Below are 19,349 nucleotides of genomic sequence, written 5' to 3' on the forward strand. Positions count from 1 at the left end.
TTCGATGTTTCCCTCGCTTTAGGTGAGTAATTTAGCCAGTGCAGTACAACCGCTAGCAAAAAATAATGGGAGTTGTGTGGATATTTATACAGCGTGTAGTTGGTCAGTCATTTCAAAGCTGCGACGAGTCACTCGCTGCAGATTAGCAATTTAGCCAGTGCAGTACAACCGCTAGCCTGCAGTGGTGTCTTTAATGTACACCACGCAGTAGTGATACACGACCGCGCGCCGGTACGATGCTCATGCAAATCGAAACGAACAGGGGTGGCGATTGAACAGGATCCCTGGGTTCTGCAGCTCGAGATTTCGCTCCACGCGCTCTGAGCTGGTGTGCGCTAGCCCACTCGGCCACCGATCCACCTTACAACCACTAGCCTTGGGCCTTTAACGTGCACCACGCAGTAGTGATACACGACCGTATGCCGGTACGATGCTCATCCAGATCGAGACGGGCAGGGGTGGGGATTGAACCTAGGACCCCTGGGTTCTTCAGCTCGAGCTTTCACTCCACGTGCTCCGAGCTGGTGTGCGCTAGCCCACTCGGCCATCGATCCCCCCTTTCTTTCGGTCTCAGCTAAGACGCTGATTATAATAAGCCGGCCCAGATTTTTTTAGAGTGCATGCAGAGTATAGGCCGATGATCAGTGATTTCTTTCGCAAAATAGCTTTAGAAATTTACGTCAAAACTAAAACCTCTATGGTTGCGACATGCATCAAATGACGTATTATTTGCTGCAAATAAAATATTAAAAAAAGTTTTCTTCAAATAATAATTTTTACAAGTTGCTTTTTTGGCCACTTCAGAATAAAAATAATAATAAAATATAGAGCCAGTTTGTTTTCTTTTTTTTTTTTCAGGGTATAATTTGGAAGGTCACTCCAAACCACGGTGAAAGAAACACGTTTAGGTGATGACTCTCTGTCTGACGCGGCGGCCACATTATGTTCGGCGCACCGAGCGCTTCACTCGCACGGGGATAGATGGCGCCCAAGTATGGGGTCCCTTCCAAACCGACCGCTCCGGTTTTTTCTCCCAGCTGTGGTCCCGCCATTCCCTCGCTCACCGCTTCTTGTTGTACCTCACCGCCGCCACGCCGCCACCAAGTCGCCAGATTCCGTAAATCTGCGTTATCTTCCTTCTTCTTCTTCTTCTGGTTAAGGCTCACCTTCACGCACGATGGTGGCACCTGTGATCGACACAGCGCCAAAGCAAAACACAAGGCCAGCCACTGGCCGCATACCGCCACCACATTACCACACCGCGAAAAAGGTGAGCAAGTTACGCCGCCGAGACCGGCGTCGGCAATGGCGGACGTGCTGTAGCAGCTGTGGCTGCAGCCTGTGGCGTAGGCAATGGGGGGGGGGGGGGGGGGGGGGGGGGGGCGCGGGCGCGTCGAAACCCCTTTTTTTCCCCCACGGGCCCGCTTGCTCCCCTGCTCACGCAGTTGGTTTTGCACTGGGCATGAAGCAAAGGGGAAGTGCGGATTATATTTATTTGCTTTCGGGAAAAGTGTTTGTGGGGTAGAGAATGCTGGCATAAATAAAATAGACAGTATTTCTTCATTCATGTTTATTTGATGGGATGCGGAACTTGATTTCAGATATATAGAGAACGAATATTTCAAAACATTTGTGGGGTGAAAGATGGCAATTTCAAGGCCAAGTATACACCATCTCATGTTTACAAAAAAACCGGAGCGCCCCTAGCGGACGCCACCGGCGCCGCGCATGCGCGGTCGGGGCGTGGGCAAGAAGCTCGCCGTCGCCCATAAACAAACTATTGAATTGCGATGTTGTCGGCGTCGGTGTGAGTCCCCCGGCCCTTTTTCGCGTTCGAATTGTTGATTTTACGTCTTCCTGGCGATGTCTGTCTACTTGAGCGGCGTCAGCGAAATTACCGAGGCTCGTTACACCGCAAAACTTCGCGTGAATAATGTGACATGTGGCGATTCATTTCGCGTATGTAGGCTAAAGCCTAATTCGCATGATGAGATTTCGCTCGCAATTTTCAGTCGCGACGCCGCTCGGGCTGCAAAAGCGTGAACCGTAGCTGAGATGATCGACGTCGATACTAAAAATCGCAAGCAGAATCGGACCAAGTGAATTAGGCATAACAGGCTGGTGATGGATCACTGGTAACAATGATCAACATCTCCTTGTATCTACTGTTTACATCGGGCCTGCTTACAAACCTTCAAGCTTAAGTCTTTTGAGGCCTGCACTTACTTCTTATCGCAAGTACCGGGCCCACGTTTGGTCTGCGGGCCGGTGTCCTCTAAAAGAGCAGACGACAAGCAGAAACGTTTGAAAGAGCAGACGACAGTTCGAACGATCAGGCAACCGTTTGAACTTGAAGACGCACTGAACGTAGTTCGCAGGTGGTCCGCACAACTTGACAGTTTTCTGGCGTTCATGTTGGAACAAAACAAATAAATCTGATGACCACAAGTATCCATGAACTCAACCCAAAGTGCTTCCCGCCCAAGCAATTGTCCGACGGCGTCTGTTTTTCCCTTTTCACGGCACAACGTCACGGGTATATATGAGAGACTGGGGGCAGACCGTGAAGTTCTTGGATCCCTCTCCTCGATAGTTCGCTTCATGCGCTGTTCGGGTAACGGGCGGCGAAGCCTGTTTTACACGTTGTGTTTATTTTGTGAAGTGATATTTCTGGTAGGACATTTTACTAAAGCTTTGAACCGCATGTGGCACGCGTAGTCGTGCCAAAAGACACTTTTGAAGCTGGGGCGTCGAAGTGGTGGGATGGTGGTGTGCTGTTGTTCTCTATCCCGTACAAAGACGCACCGTCTACCACGACGAATAGGGTGTCTTTTTTCATTATGATTCGGACAAAATGAAACTAAGAAAGGAAGATATCATTAAATTGAAAAAAGGAAAGCGAAATGCGAGAACCCCTCCCGTGTGTAGTCAACACTTCAGTGAAAGCAACTCCGTGTATCCTCTTGGTTCCAATGTGTCCGGTGAGTGTTGGTCTCTTATTAGCTCCGAGTTGATTCCTTTTCTTTAAATTTTGTAAACCAGTAAACGAACATTTCCTCAAAATAACTGGCAGGAAGAGGTGGAGGCTGGCTTCCGGAGTCGTTTGGACTAAATTCCTGCTTATTCACCCGGCCGACCCGAAACGCGCGAGACCCCCTCGCCATGGAAGTAATCTAGTAAGTCGGGGACACTTCAGCGTCCTAAAAAATGAGGATTATACCTGCTATAAATTACTACCGTTTGTATGTTTCGTTTTTGCGAACCGAAATGCGCATAATGCGTGATGCGCTCCTCAGCGAGCGATTTTAAATTTGTAAACAATTCTTGGTAAAAATTGGATAAAACAAATTAATAAATAGCCCGAATTTGCCGGGTCATGGCCGACAATTTAAGAATTTACGAAAATTTCTTCTTTTCTTTCGAGCAGAAGTCGTGATGTGACAAACTTCTTTGCCGCGTTTTCGATTCGGCAGGAACTAAGCATCAGTGGCTGACGAGCATTTGCTCGGTAACAACAGTCGAGTCACACCTGGATAAAAGCGTCGGTATCGGCAAGCTCAATGCAGCAAAAACAAGTGTGCGGCGCTTTCCAACACAACTGCAGTGTGCGCACGTGCACGGCTAAGAAGACACTACGTCAGTTACTCTGGTGAATGCAAAACCTTTTCCTAGAGCAACCTCCACAGATCTGAAATAATAAGAAAAAAAAACAAGAGTCAGAGAGGCTCTGAATAGCCCTGACCCACGCCGCGCAAGCTGTGATGTAATGCTCCAGGCTTGTTTTTGAACATTTTAAAGTTTTTCTAATAAAAAAGCAACTTCGAGGCGCTGTTATTTGTTAGAATGATTACTCACAAAAACGTTATACGCGTTTCTTTAACAAATAAACCGTTTTAATCTGCACAGTGGCGAACCAACATAGCCACTCCGTGCTTTGACAGCGCGTCGTCTGCTCGCATCCTACCAGCTGCGTCGTAGGAGGGCGCCCGCGTGGTGGCGAAAAGACCACCTGTAGCGCGGACGGCACGAACGTGACGGGCTGTTCACGTTTCTCCGTCTTGCATTTGGAAGCCCACATGAGCAGCTCGCATTGGAGTTCAGGAACTGAAACCAGGCCTAAATAGATCTCCAAAACCTCTTCAGCGCCAGGAGCTGCCCCGCTTTCCAAGATCTTTGCAGGCAGAAGCGACAAAGGTGATTGCAACGTACGTTGTTTTTCTTCTTTTTTTTTTTAAATTTCCCATTTAACTGTGTGATCAGGTAATTCATGAAAGGAAGAAACTGCTCTTTCGTGCTTCTAGCGGTGACGTTGCTGACTTCTTACTCGCTGCATCTGAATTTGAACTTCCGCTGTCGGCCATTTTAATGGCGGCTTGGTATATGGCCTAGTGTTTGTGAGTGGACGTTTGCTCTAATTTTTCAACGTTGCTTTTTTTTTTTTTTTTTTGCTATTTAATGTTTTGTGACAGTATAGCTACCTTTTGTTTTGTCTAGCCGGTACGCGTTGGTAACGCAGTGCTACCTCAAAAAGCGGAGGGAGTTCTGTGCTGTGAGGAAGCTTTTAAAGTTGATGGGCCCCACTACGACGACAGTAGAACAGGGAGCCCAAATGAAGCCTGCAACGTTTTAAAGAAAAACAGAATGCAGCTTCACCCGTTTTATCCTAACAGCGCCTCCCTAATCTTTGCGTGAGCATCCGTAAGCGCGAGTTCACCCTGCTTCGTCATTTGGGGGGGGGGGGGGGGGGGGAGGGGGGGGGGTTAAAGGGTTTTTGAACCCCTCCCGAAATAAAATCCTGGCTACGCCACTCGCTGTAGCCGCGAAACCGCGTGGTTGCTGGTTCAAAAAAAAAAAAAAAAGTAAAGGACGTTCCGCTTCTGTCCTGTGTTATTTGGAGGTCGGCTTCGATCAGGCGCTGTCCACGGGGCAGTGTTACCAGGGGAAATGAAAACGTGCTGCGTCTTCGGATATTGTGGGCGCATTCACGACGGTGTGTCGCATTTTAAATTTCTGGGAGGATTGACAGATTGAGAGCTCTTTCTTGATTCGGTCGATGGTGGTACATGTCCGTTCTAAGTTGGTGGTGATTTGTCTGGTTAATTCCGATAACGAACAGGACTCTAGCTTATTAAATAGGTGCGTGGTTCTCTGCACCCTACACCCTTCTTAGAGGGACAAGCGGCTCCTAGCCGCACGAAACAGAGCAATAACAGGTCTGCCATTTTAGCTGCCGTCTGACAGGGGCATTGGTCCGGGGCCGCACGCGCGCTACACTGAGGGAAGCAGCGCGTTTTTATTCCTGTCTGTTAAGACAGTAAGCTTAGAAAAAAGTGGCTCGAGCAAATACAGAGGGCTAAATCAAGTCCGTCGGATTACCCTGAGCAAGTGTTCATCCGTTTAAATAACAGGGCATAGAAAAATAAGTTTCCAGTAAATTTTCGCCAAAAATAAAAACAGTAATTACTCTTTGGTGTCAACGAGTCCACGACATAACTTCCACGATACGCTCGACGCCGATCAGGTAGTTCGATCGATCTTGCTCGGATTCTCGTTCACGGATTAGCACAGCTTTTCAGACTTTTACCACTCAGGTTTATGCCAAACATACATACCCGAATACGCTAATTGACAATAGCCTTTTAGTCGCGCGAGGAAAATGTGACAACTAGCAACGATTGCGCACTTTTGGTCTATGATGTGCTCACAGTAGCGATCGCACAAGCTGCATTTGTTTATTTCCAGTCACTACATCGGCTGTCATCTGTCTTTAGCTGATTATCTTTGAGCAACTCACCAAACTCGAGGTACCATTCTTCGCTCGCTCGCTCGCTCTTTGATACGCGTCTGCTAGTTGTTAGACAAAAACACATCGTACCGCGCGAGTTACTTCGTCCGCCGTCTCTGAAAGACGAAGTCGAGCTTGCTCGTAACGGTGAGACAGCTGTTGATTAGCAGACGACGTTACAGAGGAGCAGACGACGCTCAGATAGTGGCGAGCCAATCAGAGCTCGGCGTTTTAACGTCACCGCAACCCCTGCGCAAGAAGCAGACGAACTTGCCCACCGCATAGTCTCGCGTCCGACTTGTTACGATCACGCGACACTCCTGTGGACATGTCGCATTTGTTCGAATTGTTCTGTTTGGGCAGACACACAAACGCTGTTATGTTTGACGACGTGGGCGAGTGATAAAATCAAAAGAATCGTACCAGTGGTTTCTGTTCCACATCTTGCTTCGATTGTGTCACGATCTGACGCTTATTCGCACGCCGAAAAAAAAAACAGAAAAAAAAAAAAAAAAATCTGGCTTTCGAACTTCGAAATTGACGTGGAACCGAACCCCAGATTCGATTTCAGGTGAAAAGTTACCTCCATTTCTGCAGTCCTCCGCTGACACAAACTCCCAAAATTTACGTTTCTTTTTTTTTTTTTTTTTTGTGAGATTTTGTTTAGTTTGTTTGTGGGATTTTGTTAGAGTTTGTTCAGGGCTTTCCCATAAGCCGTCTGTTCACAAGCTCGCATGCACACGAAAATTAACGTGAGGAAGCGATTCTGCTCTTAAACAAACAAACAAAAACTTATTTTTATGCATTAAATGTTTTATGCAGTAACAAGTTGATCTGTGTTATAAACCCCTGTGTTAACCCTAGAATATATATATACAGTATATATTTGGCCGAATTTTAATTAGGTTTTCAATTAATCTTCATTTGCATAAAAACTGAAGTGCTATTCAAGTATCCTCGCTATCCGGAATAGCCGAATGTGTGCATCTTTGATTTCAAAATTAAGCGATCCATAGCGTTGAACGTGAAATCGTTGCGCGCGTGTGACAAAGACTGTTCGCGCACGGCGGCCGCGGTTCACTACGTCTTTTATTTCGCGAAGATCTGCCACAGCGAAGTTTCCCAGTCAATTGAAAAGCATTACAGCACTTCAAAAAGCGACTGGACGCGGGAAACATAACAAAAGACTGATTTAATTGCGGAACACGCGAAACATAGCGGTGATGTTGCCTCTGAGAAGCATACAAACAAAACCCGAACTGGAAGTGTTCTCGGCTCCACGTCATGGCGGCCGAAAGTGGCCCGAAAACCATGTATAACTGTGCGTCATTTTCAGTTTATAGTTAACATAGACAGGATCACATATTACAACAGTCAAATTTGTTGGTTATTTAGTAATAGTTCTATGTTTAGTTCAACCAAACTGCATGAACTGTCTTTTTTTAACAATCTGGCTACCAGCGCCATCTTTTGAAACCGAGAATGACTGCCTCTCGATCAAGTCTTTTGCGCCGCCTCAGTCCTCGACCGTCTGCAAGATAACTTTTCTCTGGTGCTAGCTTTGCCCTTACGAATGAATCATGGCTTTTGTTGCTACGGCGAGGCATAACGTGAAGGTAAGGGGCACAGCTATTCTGGTACAAGCTGCTTCCAAATAACCACCTGCAACGGTCACCGTATCCGCCAAATCGTAGGACCTCCGGCTCCACCACGGACGGGCACAGGACCGGTGCGTCTGCTGCTTAGATCGTCCTGTAACTTTGTCTTTTAAACTCAACGCGGACTGTTAATGAGATCGAACAATGCATAACCGCGCAGGAAATCGAACACACAAACCACAACGTCATATACGTCAGCGGCAGGCGCATTCCGTGCTTGACTCTCCCCATGGCATATTTACCGCAATCCTCGTGACGAACTAACGGCACGTCCTTCTTGTTCTCTGTGTGTGCTATTCGAGAACGAGGAAACCGGTTCGTGACCGTAACCTCTAGCGCACTTCTAATTTATTGTTTCGGCCGTCTATATTTTCTTATGTATATATGTACCTAAAACTTTTGGGTGCTTCCTCGTTCGTTGCCTTTTGCTCCGCGGTCTCCGCTTCCCGTGGCAGCGTTTTGTGCTCCGCTATCCCCGTCAGTTAGCTCCTGCAGAGGCTCCAGCCTACTTGATCAGGTATGTAAGTTTTTCCAGACCTTGAACTTTTTTTTTTTTGGCGAGATCTTTGGTTCGTCGAGGGTCAACTACCGGAGCAAAAGCGTCAAATTTCCCTTTTATCTTTTCTCTGGCTTTTTATTTTTTCTTGTTACCAGGCCAATGGTCGGATGTTCGCGGGATAGCAAACACCGAACTTATTTCCCGTTTAGCTTGCTGCACAACTGACGGTGTTGGGACGCTGTTGCATGCGATGTTTTGCTTGACCCACATCTTCCCGTTCGTTGACCTCAACAACCAAGAACAAACGGCGGTGACTCGCATGTTTGTCGGTCGTCGCTGAAGTAAAGTTTGCGGCAAGGGCGATCTCAAATATGTCGCGATACATCCTCGCGCTGCAGAGTCATTCTCTTGTGTGACGAGCTCGTACTCGTAATCGCCGACATCTATTTACGACCGATTAACTGAATCGCGATAGGCAGTGGAGGCCACCAGAGCGAGGACAATCCGTCCGAACATATTACCTAATTTGTGGTTTCTCGAAAGTTAAACTCCAGGTCACATTGCTCGCGTAATATATATTTTTTATTCTCGTTCATTTACTGAATGATTGAGTGAAGGAAGTATTGCATTGAGAACTTTAATTAACTAGTGTTTAACGTAACAAAAAACAACAAAATAAAACAGGGAGGGCATTGTAATTTATGGCCGGCAGAAATCTCAGAATGACCTGGGCATCATACATGACCTTTTTTTTTTTTTATTCAGACATACTGTTGGCTCACGTTTGAGAGCCATAGCAGGTGCGGGTGGTACATAAGATCAATACACAGGCAAACAAAAAGTACTTTTAAGTAGGTTATACAGGACTTGGTAAAAGACATAAAATATGCTTTGCGACAAAATTCAAAAGGTGACATTCCAAGACAAGCATTTAAAATGTTTCTTGATACGATTACGGTTGCATCAAAGCACATGGGAGTATTTCGTAAACAGTTTAAATTAAGGCTGGGTGTCGATTAAAAGTTTTAACCTGATTAATCGCCACCCTTTAATCGGTCTTGTTTATTTCTGTGCAAAATATCACAAAAGTCTTTTTTTTCTTTGCTGGATATGTGACAAACGGTGCAATATACAGCTTTGATTATGAATTAATCTCTCTGTGTAGTTAAGAACAGTATCATAGACCTTTCACAGAATATTACTTTTGCTGCATGAGGCAAAGATGTTGATATTCTCCGGAAAGAGTGACTTCCTTTCATTGTTCACAATAGTCTCTGCTGTGCTAAACAGACACTCGAACGATGTTGAAGTGGCCGGGCACATGTGTAACCTTCTGCACTTATCTGGAGTAACAAATATGTCGCCCCTACAGTTTACGTTATTCTAAAATTTGACCTAAACTTTGCCCTTTTACAGGTGTACTCAACCACGTCTGCGTGGTGGTTCGTCAAAATTTTACCGATTCACCGGTTAAAAAATTTAATTGCGATTAAAGCATTCATGGATTAATTGGTAGGCTAATTGATCAATTGCCCAGCCCTAATTTAAATACTTATCAATGCTGTCACAGTCTGTGATGTCTGGTGGAAGCTTGTTCCAATTCTCAATGGAGGTTGGGAAGAATGATTGGTTGAAACACTCTGTACAACTCAAGAAGGGCATCAATGACCTACTGTGGGTGCCTTTAACTATGCGAGACAATCTCAGTTGCAAGTATTTATATATGTCAATATTAAAAGCTTTTAGTAACGAAAACATGAAAACTATTCAAGTGTGGTGGCACCTTTCCTTTAGTGTGTTCAACTTGGCTTGTCCGTAGAGAGGACAAAAAATCAAGGGTGACATATTTATTATATATGAAGCGTAGTGCTTTTCGTTGAACCATTTCCAGTTTGTTCATATTTGCTTGAGTAGGAGGGTCCCAAACAGTGATGCATACTCAAGTACTGGACAAATCAAGGTTTTGTATGCAATCAAATTGGTTGAGCTGGTACAATTCTTTAGAAGTTTAGATGATGTTTTAGGAACCAGTGGTTACCTTGGGCTTTGCATACAATTGTATCCTCATAAATGTTCCACCGTAGGTCTGCTAAAAGAGTTACGCCAGGGTATTTAAAGTTAGACACACTTGGGAGAGAGGGATTGTTTATGGTCTATGACTCTAGGAAAAAGTAAACGGACACTTTTTTTCAAGCAAACGTGTCGTACTGACACATTCGCTTAGGTTTAGTGGTATTTGCCAGGCAGAACACCAGCTCAAGAAAACCTGCAAGAATTTATTGAGGTCAAGTTGGTCTAACGGTTGTTTTATTTCGGAAAACAAGATGCAATCGTCCGGGAACATTCTTACCTCCGCATTTAGATGACTACCTACCCAGGTCGTTCCTAAAAATAGGAAATAGAAGGAGCCCCAGGAGTATGACAGATCCTTGGGTAACACCAGAGGCAACTGGTACGCTATCGGAGGCAACTTCTCCTACAATTACACTTTGACTTCGATTTATAAGACATCATTCGAACCACTTGGTTAGGTTAATGTTTATTAAAATGATTCTGTTTTTTTGTTTTCTTTTTTGCAGAAATGTGAGGTGCGTTTGTTTAGTGATTTCCTTACACACACCCCTAGGGGGTGTACACCCCCCTCCCTAGTTTTTCTAAAGGCACCCCCTTAATTCGCAACAACTCCACCTTTCTAAATGCACCCCCCTCCCATAAAAATTTAGACCCCCCCCCCCCCCCCCCCCCCCCCTAATTTTAATTCCTGGGGAGACCCCTGGGTGCGTCACACGGTTGAAAGCTTTAGAATAGTTCATAAACACTGCATCGACTTTCCCTTGCCTATCTGGAACTTCCGCCATGTCATGCAATGTTTTTATCAGCTGAGTCACTGTTAAAAGTCGACATCGAAAGCTATCTGGGCGGGCGTCAAACAGTTAGATCGTTCAAGGAAGGTGGCCACGTATTTGAATACGATGTGCTCCTGGGGGGGGGGGGGGGGGGAGGGGGAGGGAGGGAGGGAGGGGGGGGGGAATAGGCTTAAAGCTGGCCGCGAAGAGCGAGTCATCGGCAGGGAATACAAGCAGAAACATGGAGCACCACTCAGCATAGCGTAATCAATACGCATTCGGAGTGCCGTCTTGGCCGCACGTCTTTTTAGTGTCTAATGTGAGTAAACGTGAAAATATCACAGCCTCCGAGACAATACATCTGCTGGGATGCTGTTATCGTGAGTGAGAGCTGTGCTGAAATAATTATTTAAACAGGAAGCAACTTCTGCTGGGTTGACGACCAGGTTGTCGTCTACACACAGTTTGGTCAAACTGTGCTGGCGCGGAGTAAGGTGCCTCCAAAATTTTGGGGGATCCGATTTTATGAACTTACAGAGTTTGGTCGAAGTATTTATACTTGGCTTGTTTTAAAGGTTTCCAGTTGCGATCGTAACTAGCGTAGCCTGTCCGCATTACGGTTTCATTTGTTGCGGCTTCGATTTATTCTTCTCTTCGTGGGGTTATTTTCGTGTACTTGCGTGCTCTGCAGGGCACAAAACGAGCCAAGCAATCGTTAGTTTTTTTGTTTGTTTTTTTTCTTTTAGAGAAAGGATAAGACGATGTCGGAAAAGGATAAAAGGAAGTATGTATGGATTAATGGCACACCTATGTGTGTCATTGTAAGATGTCACCGCAATGTATGCACTCACAATGCGAAATTATATTCCTTTGGAAGCGTTGACTTGGGGTAGTTCGAAAGAGTCAAGTACCAAGTCGGCCAACTATTTTTTTCCTGCAATTTTTAGGATTCCTCTGGCCGAGTATTGCTCTTTCGGGCGAAATCTTTCATAGCCGAGAAATGCAAGGATCTGGCAAACGTTTCCGCACCATCAAGATTAATTTGCCGGCCTTAGCAGCCAATCTATGCGAGCTCGTTTTGAGCATGCGCTCTAAACATCGCCCTCAAATATTCCCTCCAGTAAATAGCGGATATTCCCTGGACGGAATATTCGAGGGCGACGTTTAAATCGCATGCTCAGAACGAGCTCGCATTAATAGCCTGCTAAGACCGGCAATCTTGATGGTGCGGAATACGGGTTGCAAAAAAACTGCGGAAAAACTGCGGAAGATCGCCGTCAGCACGCGCTCAGCAGCCGCGCCCACAGCTATGGCCGCCAGTAAATACTCCCTAGATATACATGCCTTGCACCTACGTCACCTTATGACGTGGAACACCGGTATCTACCATGCTGGTGGTTGACTCGACGGCCCTTCGCAGCGAGAGCAATGGTAAACTGCGCCGCGCTCGGCTGTAGCAATCACCCCGTATCCCGATGCTCACCCGATCATTTCGTCGGCATGCCCCGTGAGACAGGGTAGCCGTCAAGTTAGAGAAACTACGAGCGGCAGGAAAAAGATGCGGCCGCGGATTATCGAGTTTGCGGGACGCATTTCATAGCGGCGAACGGCGGCACTTTTCTACCGTTGTTTACGTTCGCTCACGCCTTTGCATCGGCTTTTGCTCGTTCGTGGTGTATATAGCCTTTGACCTTCGTTTCATAACGCCGTTTTCACGCTTCGAGCGCACCTTCAGGCCTCCCGGCCGAATCCGGGCGAGTGTCGCGCCGCGAGCCCGGCCCGACGGCGATCGGCGGCCCCCATGTGCAAGCTCGCCGAGCCGCCGGGTCATCGGTTTGTGCCTTTCGCGACACGATAACCTTTGCAACGAGCGAAAGTATGCAGGCGAGCCGGTTAGGATTTATCCCTGTCTCAGGGTTAAGATTATGACGGTAACATTGCGTTGTTTACCAGTATTTCGCAAAATCGTAACAATTTGTCTAGAAGCGACTCCTAGAGCCGCTCGTCAAATTATGAAGCGCGCAATTAAGCTTTTTTCTTTTTTTGGCGACACGGCATATCCCTTTGCGTCAAAACTTCGCCGGCGGCATTTCGAAACTTTCTGCTCGTAGCGCAGTCGCACCAATGCCAAACAATTCGAGCGCGGGGGGAATATTCGGCGCTGGCGGCGGCCTTTGCTCCGCCTGTTGGCCAAACTCTCCCAATACACGGCTCTGTCTAAGCCATGCGCTCGTTTGGGCTTTTCAGAGCCGACGTACTGGATAAACGTCATCATCGTAAGCTCAGCACGTTTTTCTAAGTTCACGGTACCTGTGTGGAAAATATGGTGCATGTTAACGCATGTCCGGGCCGTTAGCAGCATCCTGCGCCTTGGTAAGCGCATCCGCGCGATGTGAAGTCAACCACCAGTATGGTGCGGGGCCCCGTCCTTCCCTAGATGTTCCCTAGGGTGACGTCACTTGCAAGGCATGTATAAATTCAAGGCTGGGGACATGTGCAAAAATTGCACAACATTCGGAGGAAAAAAAAATAGTTGCGCTCTTTTTTTTTTTTTTTTTATTCAACCACGTGTGTGTATTAATTGTATAGAAATACCAAATATCATTGCAGTGATATATGTGCAAGTTACGTGCGGTAAATACCCCCGTACGCCGGAAATAGCGTGGAACGATCTTCGCGTGCTCAAAATTTCGTGCTTCTTTTCCGAAAATCGCACATTTTAACTGCAAAAAAAGTTTTTAATATTTTCATTTTTTTTTTTTTACGAATTATTTGGGCATTCCTGTGATATGAGCGCTTTCCTACGTTTCTTGAAAGAAGTTCGGGGCAATTTTCGCAAGTTCCGAATTTCCTTAGATTTTCAGTTGGTTTTTCGTACTTTGTTGGCCAGACTAGTCAGACCATGGCCAGACGAAGAAAAGGATTACGCTCACAAAGAGGTGGCGCAAGCTACCGCCCTATACGAAAGCCGATATCGTCCGTCACGTTAAATCTATTCATCCAGCCTCGTACCCAAATTCAGCTCACTTTATACTATTAGAGGATTGTGGCGAAACGTGAGGAACAGGCGGATATTAAATTTCATAAAATTGACTTAAATATAATTTTAACAAAAACTAAAAATTATTATTTGCCTTGGTGGCGCAAGCTACCGCCCAATCCAATGTGTATAACCGGCATGCATGCATCCATGCATTCATTCATCCTGCAAGTCTGGGCCGCAGACGATCCAATCCAGCCTGAACACCATAACGTTGTCATGTCGTGTTTCTACCACGTTTCTACGCAAGGACACAAGCTTACCTTCGTTTCCGCGTGTTGCACTGTAACTCCTTGAAACAAGATGTTGATGCAGTTTGCGCAGTTAGGCACTCCCTTCTTTCGATGGTGTTTTAATAAGAAGCGTCTGCAAGGAGGTTGACGGGCTCCGTTAACCTCAGTGATGTTTCACTGCTGTGGCCTCCACGTGGTAGCATGTGGTTTGAAGTTATTTCGTAAGTATCAGTCTGATTGTCTGGGTATTCGCTGCCGCCGAATGGGACGGCTTAGTTTGGTGTTTAGTAGTGCAACATATGGCGTTAGCTACGCTTTGACGTTTCCCTTAGCGTAAATCAAATTGCGTGCACTTGCGGGTGTTAACTCTTTGTTATTTGCAGCTTGCGACGTTGATATCACGGAAAATGTATAGCAACGGCAACGGCACTGCTGGTGCACTGAATGTAAGTTATAAATATATTTGCAAAGTTGAATGCGTCGTGCCTTGAATGGTGCTGCAATACTACCCACTGCAACTTCGGGCCCCTTAGAGAGCTGTGACCTTTCGTTCAGTGCGTAAGCGCGTCCAAGGTCAGAGTGTTGAGTACACCGGATTTGGCGCATCCAACCTGGTGATAATTAATCTCTGGCAAATTAACCGGTTCAGGTACCACAGGGTCTGTACAGCATTGTTTGACGTGACCCTACTAAGACTGAACATTAAACAACTTAATGAAGATTTTTTTTTTTTTTTTATTTAGCTTTTGCATTTTAGTTGAACGGCAAAGTTTTTTCCACAATGCTTTTGGTGAATGACTAAAAAACCCTAATAAATCTCCATAATTTTCTTTGGTTTTTTGTGGAGTGTTTGTATTTCACCAATTTATCGTTTTGTTTTTGTTTTGGCTGTAACTTGTTGTTTTTCAGCATCCATGAGTCTGATAGTGCGAACAGAACTTTCTTAGCATGTGCCCGGCAGCACATACCAAAATTTTTTCAAGTGTGGAGAAGATAGAATGAGTGGGAGAACCCTATTCGAAGGCTAACCAGATGATCAGGCTTTCTGTTTTATGTATTCAAGATGCAAATAGGTGAACTGATTGTATACACAACGTTATGCCTCATGCGTGATTGCTGTTGAGCCGTGTTGGCTGAACATTCCTCCATCCAGTGTCTGATACTCAATTTGGGACTTCCTTGGACGAAGCAATAGGTGCCGTTAAAAAAAAGAGAGAAAAAAAAGCTTCTTTGAAGGAAACTCGTCTTCAACGAGCTAAAAAAATAATCCTATATTTTAATGTGTGCTGTACGCAGTATCTCACTAAAATGAGAAGGGCTGCCTCAATCTCTCCAAATTTGTTGCCCCAATTCGCCAAGAGTATCGTCCATCTCTACTTTTTATGCTCTATTTCGTGCTCTTCCAGGAGGTTGTAATTGCCTCGTTTGCAAGGACACCTATTGGGTCGTTCAGGAGTTCTTTGGCTGCTGTTCCTGCCACGCGGCTGGGTTCTGTTGCTATCAAGGGAGCCATCGAAAGGGCAGGTAAGATATTGCTCCTTGTGTTTGGGCACAAGTCGGTGGGCAGCAGTATGGGGACAAATAAGGATGCTGGAAATGATGTATACTTCGGGCGGCGAAACACAATGTGTGCGTGCCTATGCTAGATAGTATCTGATCTGGCATCCTTACCAAGTTGTAGCTGAAAATTTTAGAGCATTTATTTTTCTTGCTCAGCAATGGTCAGTAGCAAAGTCGGATGTTTTCTCGGGCTCAATATATCGCACATATTCAAAGGTTGGGCTTTGATGCCCTGCATACGATGTTCCTCTTTGCCGTTTCGTGTACCATTCCTGGGAAGAATAATTGCAACTTGTAAGGTGTCAGGATAACTGCTGAAGGTGGTGAAGCTGAGTGACATTCATAAAGAACATCTATAATTTTACATAGAGTCTCGTTTGTGCAAGCCTAACACAAATGGAAACTGGTCATGGACCTGTTGTTTTACTAGCAGTAACAGGTAGTTGGGGCTTCTCTAGTCAAGTTTTCAAATTGTCGGCAGAGGGGAGTTAGTCCTGTGGTTGATTGTGGCAAAAAGATCTAAATTGAAGCTGAAATGCAAATCAGATGGTATCAGGCCAGGTGTCGATCTACCCTTACTTTACAGGCTTAGTTCTGACTGCTTGTATAAAGTGTATATTCTTGCGGTTAACACTTCTCTCGATAGATAGCGATGGAGCAGAGACGTGGTGACACTACAATCATCACCCCTTTGTCCTGTTTTCTTTTTTTTTTTTCCTCCCCTTTTTGGGTTTATTATTTGCACATTTTCTTTTACCGCCTAGAATGTGTAAACTGAGGAAGTTCAAATATGGCACTCGCGTTAAAGAATAAACGCACAAAGGCCATTTCCTGCAGAGGCCCCAGAATTTGTGTGGACTAGGGTGTTTGAGGAATGTCCTAACCTTGGATGCTCTACGAGGAAGTTGGCTTAGCGCAACAACGTATGCAAACTTCTTTTTTTTTTTAGAAGGGAGTGGAAATTGTGTGCTCGGTTCCACATTTTGTTTGTCCCGGTAGACAACAAAATTACACTCTCAGCAACAAAACCAGCCAACATTGGCCGTGCACGACTGCTCATTGAATGGGGTTGACAAGTGCGGGTCACGTTTATCTACAGATTCTGGTTTAAGGGGGAAGAATGCGCCGAAAAGACCGCTTACTCCTGTTACGAGCAGTATTGAGCCATCTTTCATTCGTTAGAAGAACTACGAAAGTTGCGGCATTGCTAAGGCCTTTATAGATAATGACGCGACGAGAACGGCAGGGAAGAACTTCGGTTGTCCCGCCTCCAGCGTGAGCTTCCTACCTTTGATAACGCCTCAAAACTTGAAGAAGGCTTCGAGCGCGCACATGCAACCAACGCACGTTGAAAGGCGGCAAACGTGTGCCCGAGACCCCCGCCGTCCTTGTCTTGTCGCCGACTACAATACAACAACGGGCAGCATTTTTGGATGAAAACCGTCCACGGAGTTGGGAAGCTTGTGGAGGCGACACGAGGACACCAGAGGCAAAGCGAGAAGTGTGGAGGGACTCGGCCTCGACAATGACCAAAACAAAGAGATTCCATCAAACAAGGAGAGCCACCTCATGTCGTCCCCAGAAGCTTCTTACCTCTATTAGACAGTCGTAGGACCAACTATGATGCCTGGAACGCATCCCCAACTGGTACGTTTATTGCGTCCAAAAGAAGTGGTCCCTCGATTTCCGCCTGATGATGTAAGTGTCATACTGTCGCCTTTCCGCGATCCCGGCGGTGGCAGATGTGGCAGGCGCCCGTTCCACTACGGGTCTCTCTCCAGCTGGACAGTCCACGGAAGCTTCGGCAGCCAGGAGTTGGGACGCTGGGATGACGGGGTCACTTGCATTCACTCGTGCTTTTTGCCAACATGTCTACGACCGACCGCCAATATCTTGACATCCAACGGCGTGGCACCCCGGCATTTGCGACGTCGTTTGTTGCCACTTGGAGACTATTTTTGACGCGTGGCCAGAATAAGGCTCTAGACGTGTCGGTCGGACGCTCGTTTGGGGCGCCATAAGTGTCGACCGATGGCGATCTCACTGTTGCACGTCTGCCTCTCGAACAGGGATCTCAGCCGACGATGTCCAGGAGGTGTTCATGGGCAACGTCATCTCTGCTGCCGGAGGCCAGGCACCTGCGAGGCAGGCTGCCCTCGGGGCAGGTAAGTTCTCGCCAATATCTGTGTCCTCGACGGCCGGTTTGCGCCGTCCACGTAAGATACGTGCCACTGGTGCGTCATTCCTTGTGACACGCTCAGTCTTCCCTGTGATTGGCGATCCGACGGCTGCTGGGTTCTGCGGCTAGAAACCTAGTGTCCCACGTACGTAATTTCTACAAGGTGTGTCTGCACTTCGTGGCAATTTTTATAAAAATGTAGAAATGTTCACAAGAATTCTCCTATATTCGCAGTCGCGTTTTGAGGACACCGATGGGACCGACAAAATAATTGCGAAAGTAAGCTGTAATAGCGAGCTGTCTGTTTAAAGTGTGCAAGTGGAAATCTAACGGTACAGCGTAGTTTTTGCTGAGACATGCAACATTGTAGCCAATAATTGAGAGTTGTCGAGTAGGGAGGAGAAGGCTGGTGTGAGGCATTTTGGTATTGGCCTTGGTCTTTGTTTTCCGCACAAGTCTATTCGACTGGGGCAAACAGTCTCTGGCACTGGTACAAGCTTTTATTGCTCGATCACGGCCGACCAAATGTTTTATTCTGTCGGGCTTGTGCGGTATTTCGGCTCGGCCAACATGATTACCTGTTGGTTAATCGCCGATTGATGGGTCGCACATCTGGGAACTAGAGGCCCTAATGACGTTACCTTATGTTCATAGGTGCTGTGAAGAAGTGTTCTAATGCCCAAGTAATGGTAATGGATTATCTGTTCCCTGCAGGCGTGTCGCAGTCGACGCCATGCACGACCATCAACAAGGTGTGTGCCTCTGGAATGAAGGCCATCATGCTGGCAGCGCAGAGCCTCATGTGCGGAGCTCAGGTAGCCACTCCTTTGCCGTCGGCATTTTTCATTTCAAGTTCTCAATAGACCCTTTCCGGAATTCAGTGCCATCTGGTGACTCAAATGGCAGTTTTTGTTTTACTATACTAATGGCGGCGATGAACCTGTGGTGTGCAGTATTTAATGGGGCACCGTCACTTAAAGGTCAACGGTAAACGAGAATGTGCACTTCACTACAATTATTTTTCAATCTCTTAGTGTCGATGGCGAAACAAATGCAGGCAATCGGAACGAAGCGCCAACCCACACAGACGTCTTGATAGAGTTCTATACATCAAGGGGCTTTGAAGCCGAGTGTGGGCTACTAACACATTGATGCGACCAAGTTAGAAATGAACGCTTATGCAGCTCTTGCGTCCAATTCCTGCTTCACGCCGCGCTAACATCTAGAATGTAGGCCTCGAATCATCTCCTTAGGAGCATCTTCCAACTTCTTCCTTCATCAGTAAACAGAAGGCCGCCATTAGTATAGCACATATGCCGTTTTCAGATGATGATGATGATAGTGATCAAAGTGGCCTGACTGAATTCCGGAAAGGGTCTATTTATCAAACCCTAAATAATTGACAGTGGTGGGATTAGACTGTTTGCGAATGCCTTTCCTTTGGTCTTACCCCTGATATAGGCTTGCTCTCTTCTCTGGTGCCTTAGCATAATGTGAGCTTTAGTTTTGCACGCAAAAGGAGCAGTGCTGTAGACTAGTCAACCCTCAC

At 46.3% G+C, this 19,349-nt stretch overlaps 1 protein-coding gene across 2 annotated transcripts in view; it reads left to right on the top strand.

Moving 5' to 3' along the window:
* The first annotated feature begins 7,307 nt into the window (after positions 1 to 7,307).
* LOC120838272 (acetyl-CoA acetyltransferase A, mitochondrial) overlaps positions 7,308 to 19,349 on the top strand; it is a 39,750-nt gene continuing 27,708 nt past the window's right edge. Inside the window, exons 1-5 of one of the 2 annotated variants that reach the window (XM_040208116.2) lie at positions 7,308 to 7,401; positions 14,445 to 14,507; positions 15,468 to 15,585; positions 17,691 to 17,786; positions 18,515 to 18,615. In XM_040208116.2, the coding sequence (XP_040064050.1) occupies positions 7,366 to 7,401; positions 14,445 to 14,507; positions 15,468 to 15,585; positions 17,691 to 17,786; positions 18,515 to 18,615 (414 nt within the window). In that variant the 5' untranslated portion in view covers positions 7,308 to 7,365. The other variant, XM_042291956.1, reaches the window with a different exon arrangement.

Source organism: Ixodes scapularis, unplaced genomic scaffold (assembly GCF_016920785.2).
Source record: "Ixodes scapularis isolate PalLabHiFi unplaced genomic scaffold, ASM1692078v2 PGA_scaffold2__306_contigs__length_199485367, whole genome shotgun sequence".
Classification (NCBI taxonomy): domain Eukaryota; kingdom Metazoa; phylum Arthropoda; class Arachnida; order Ixodida; family Ixodidae; genus Ixodes; species Ixodes scapularis.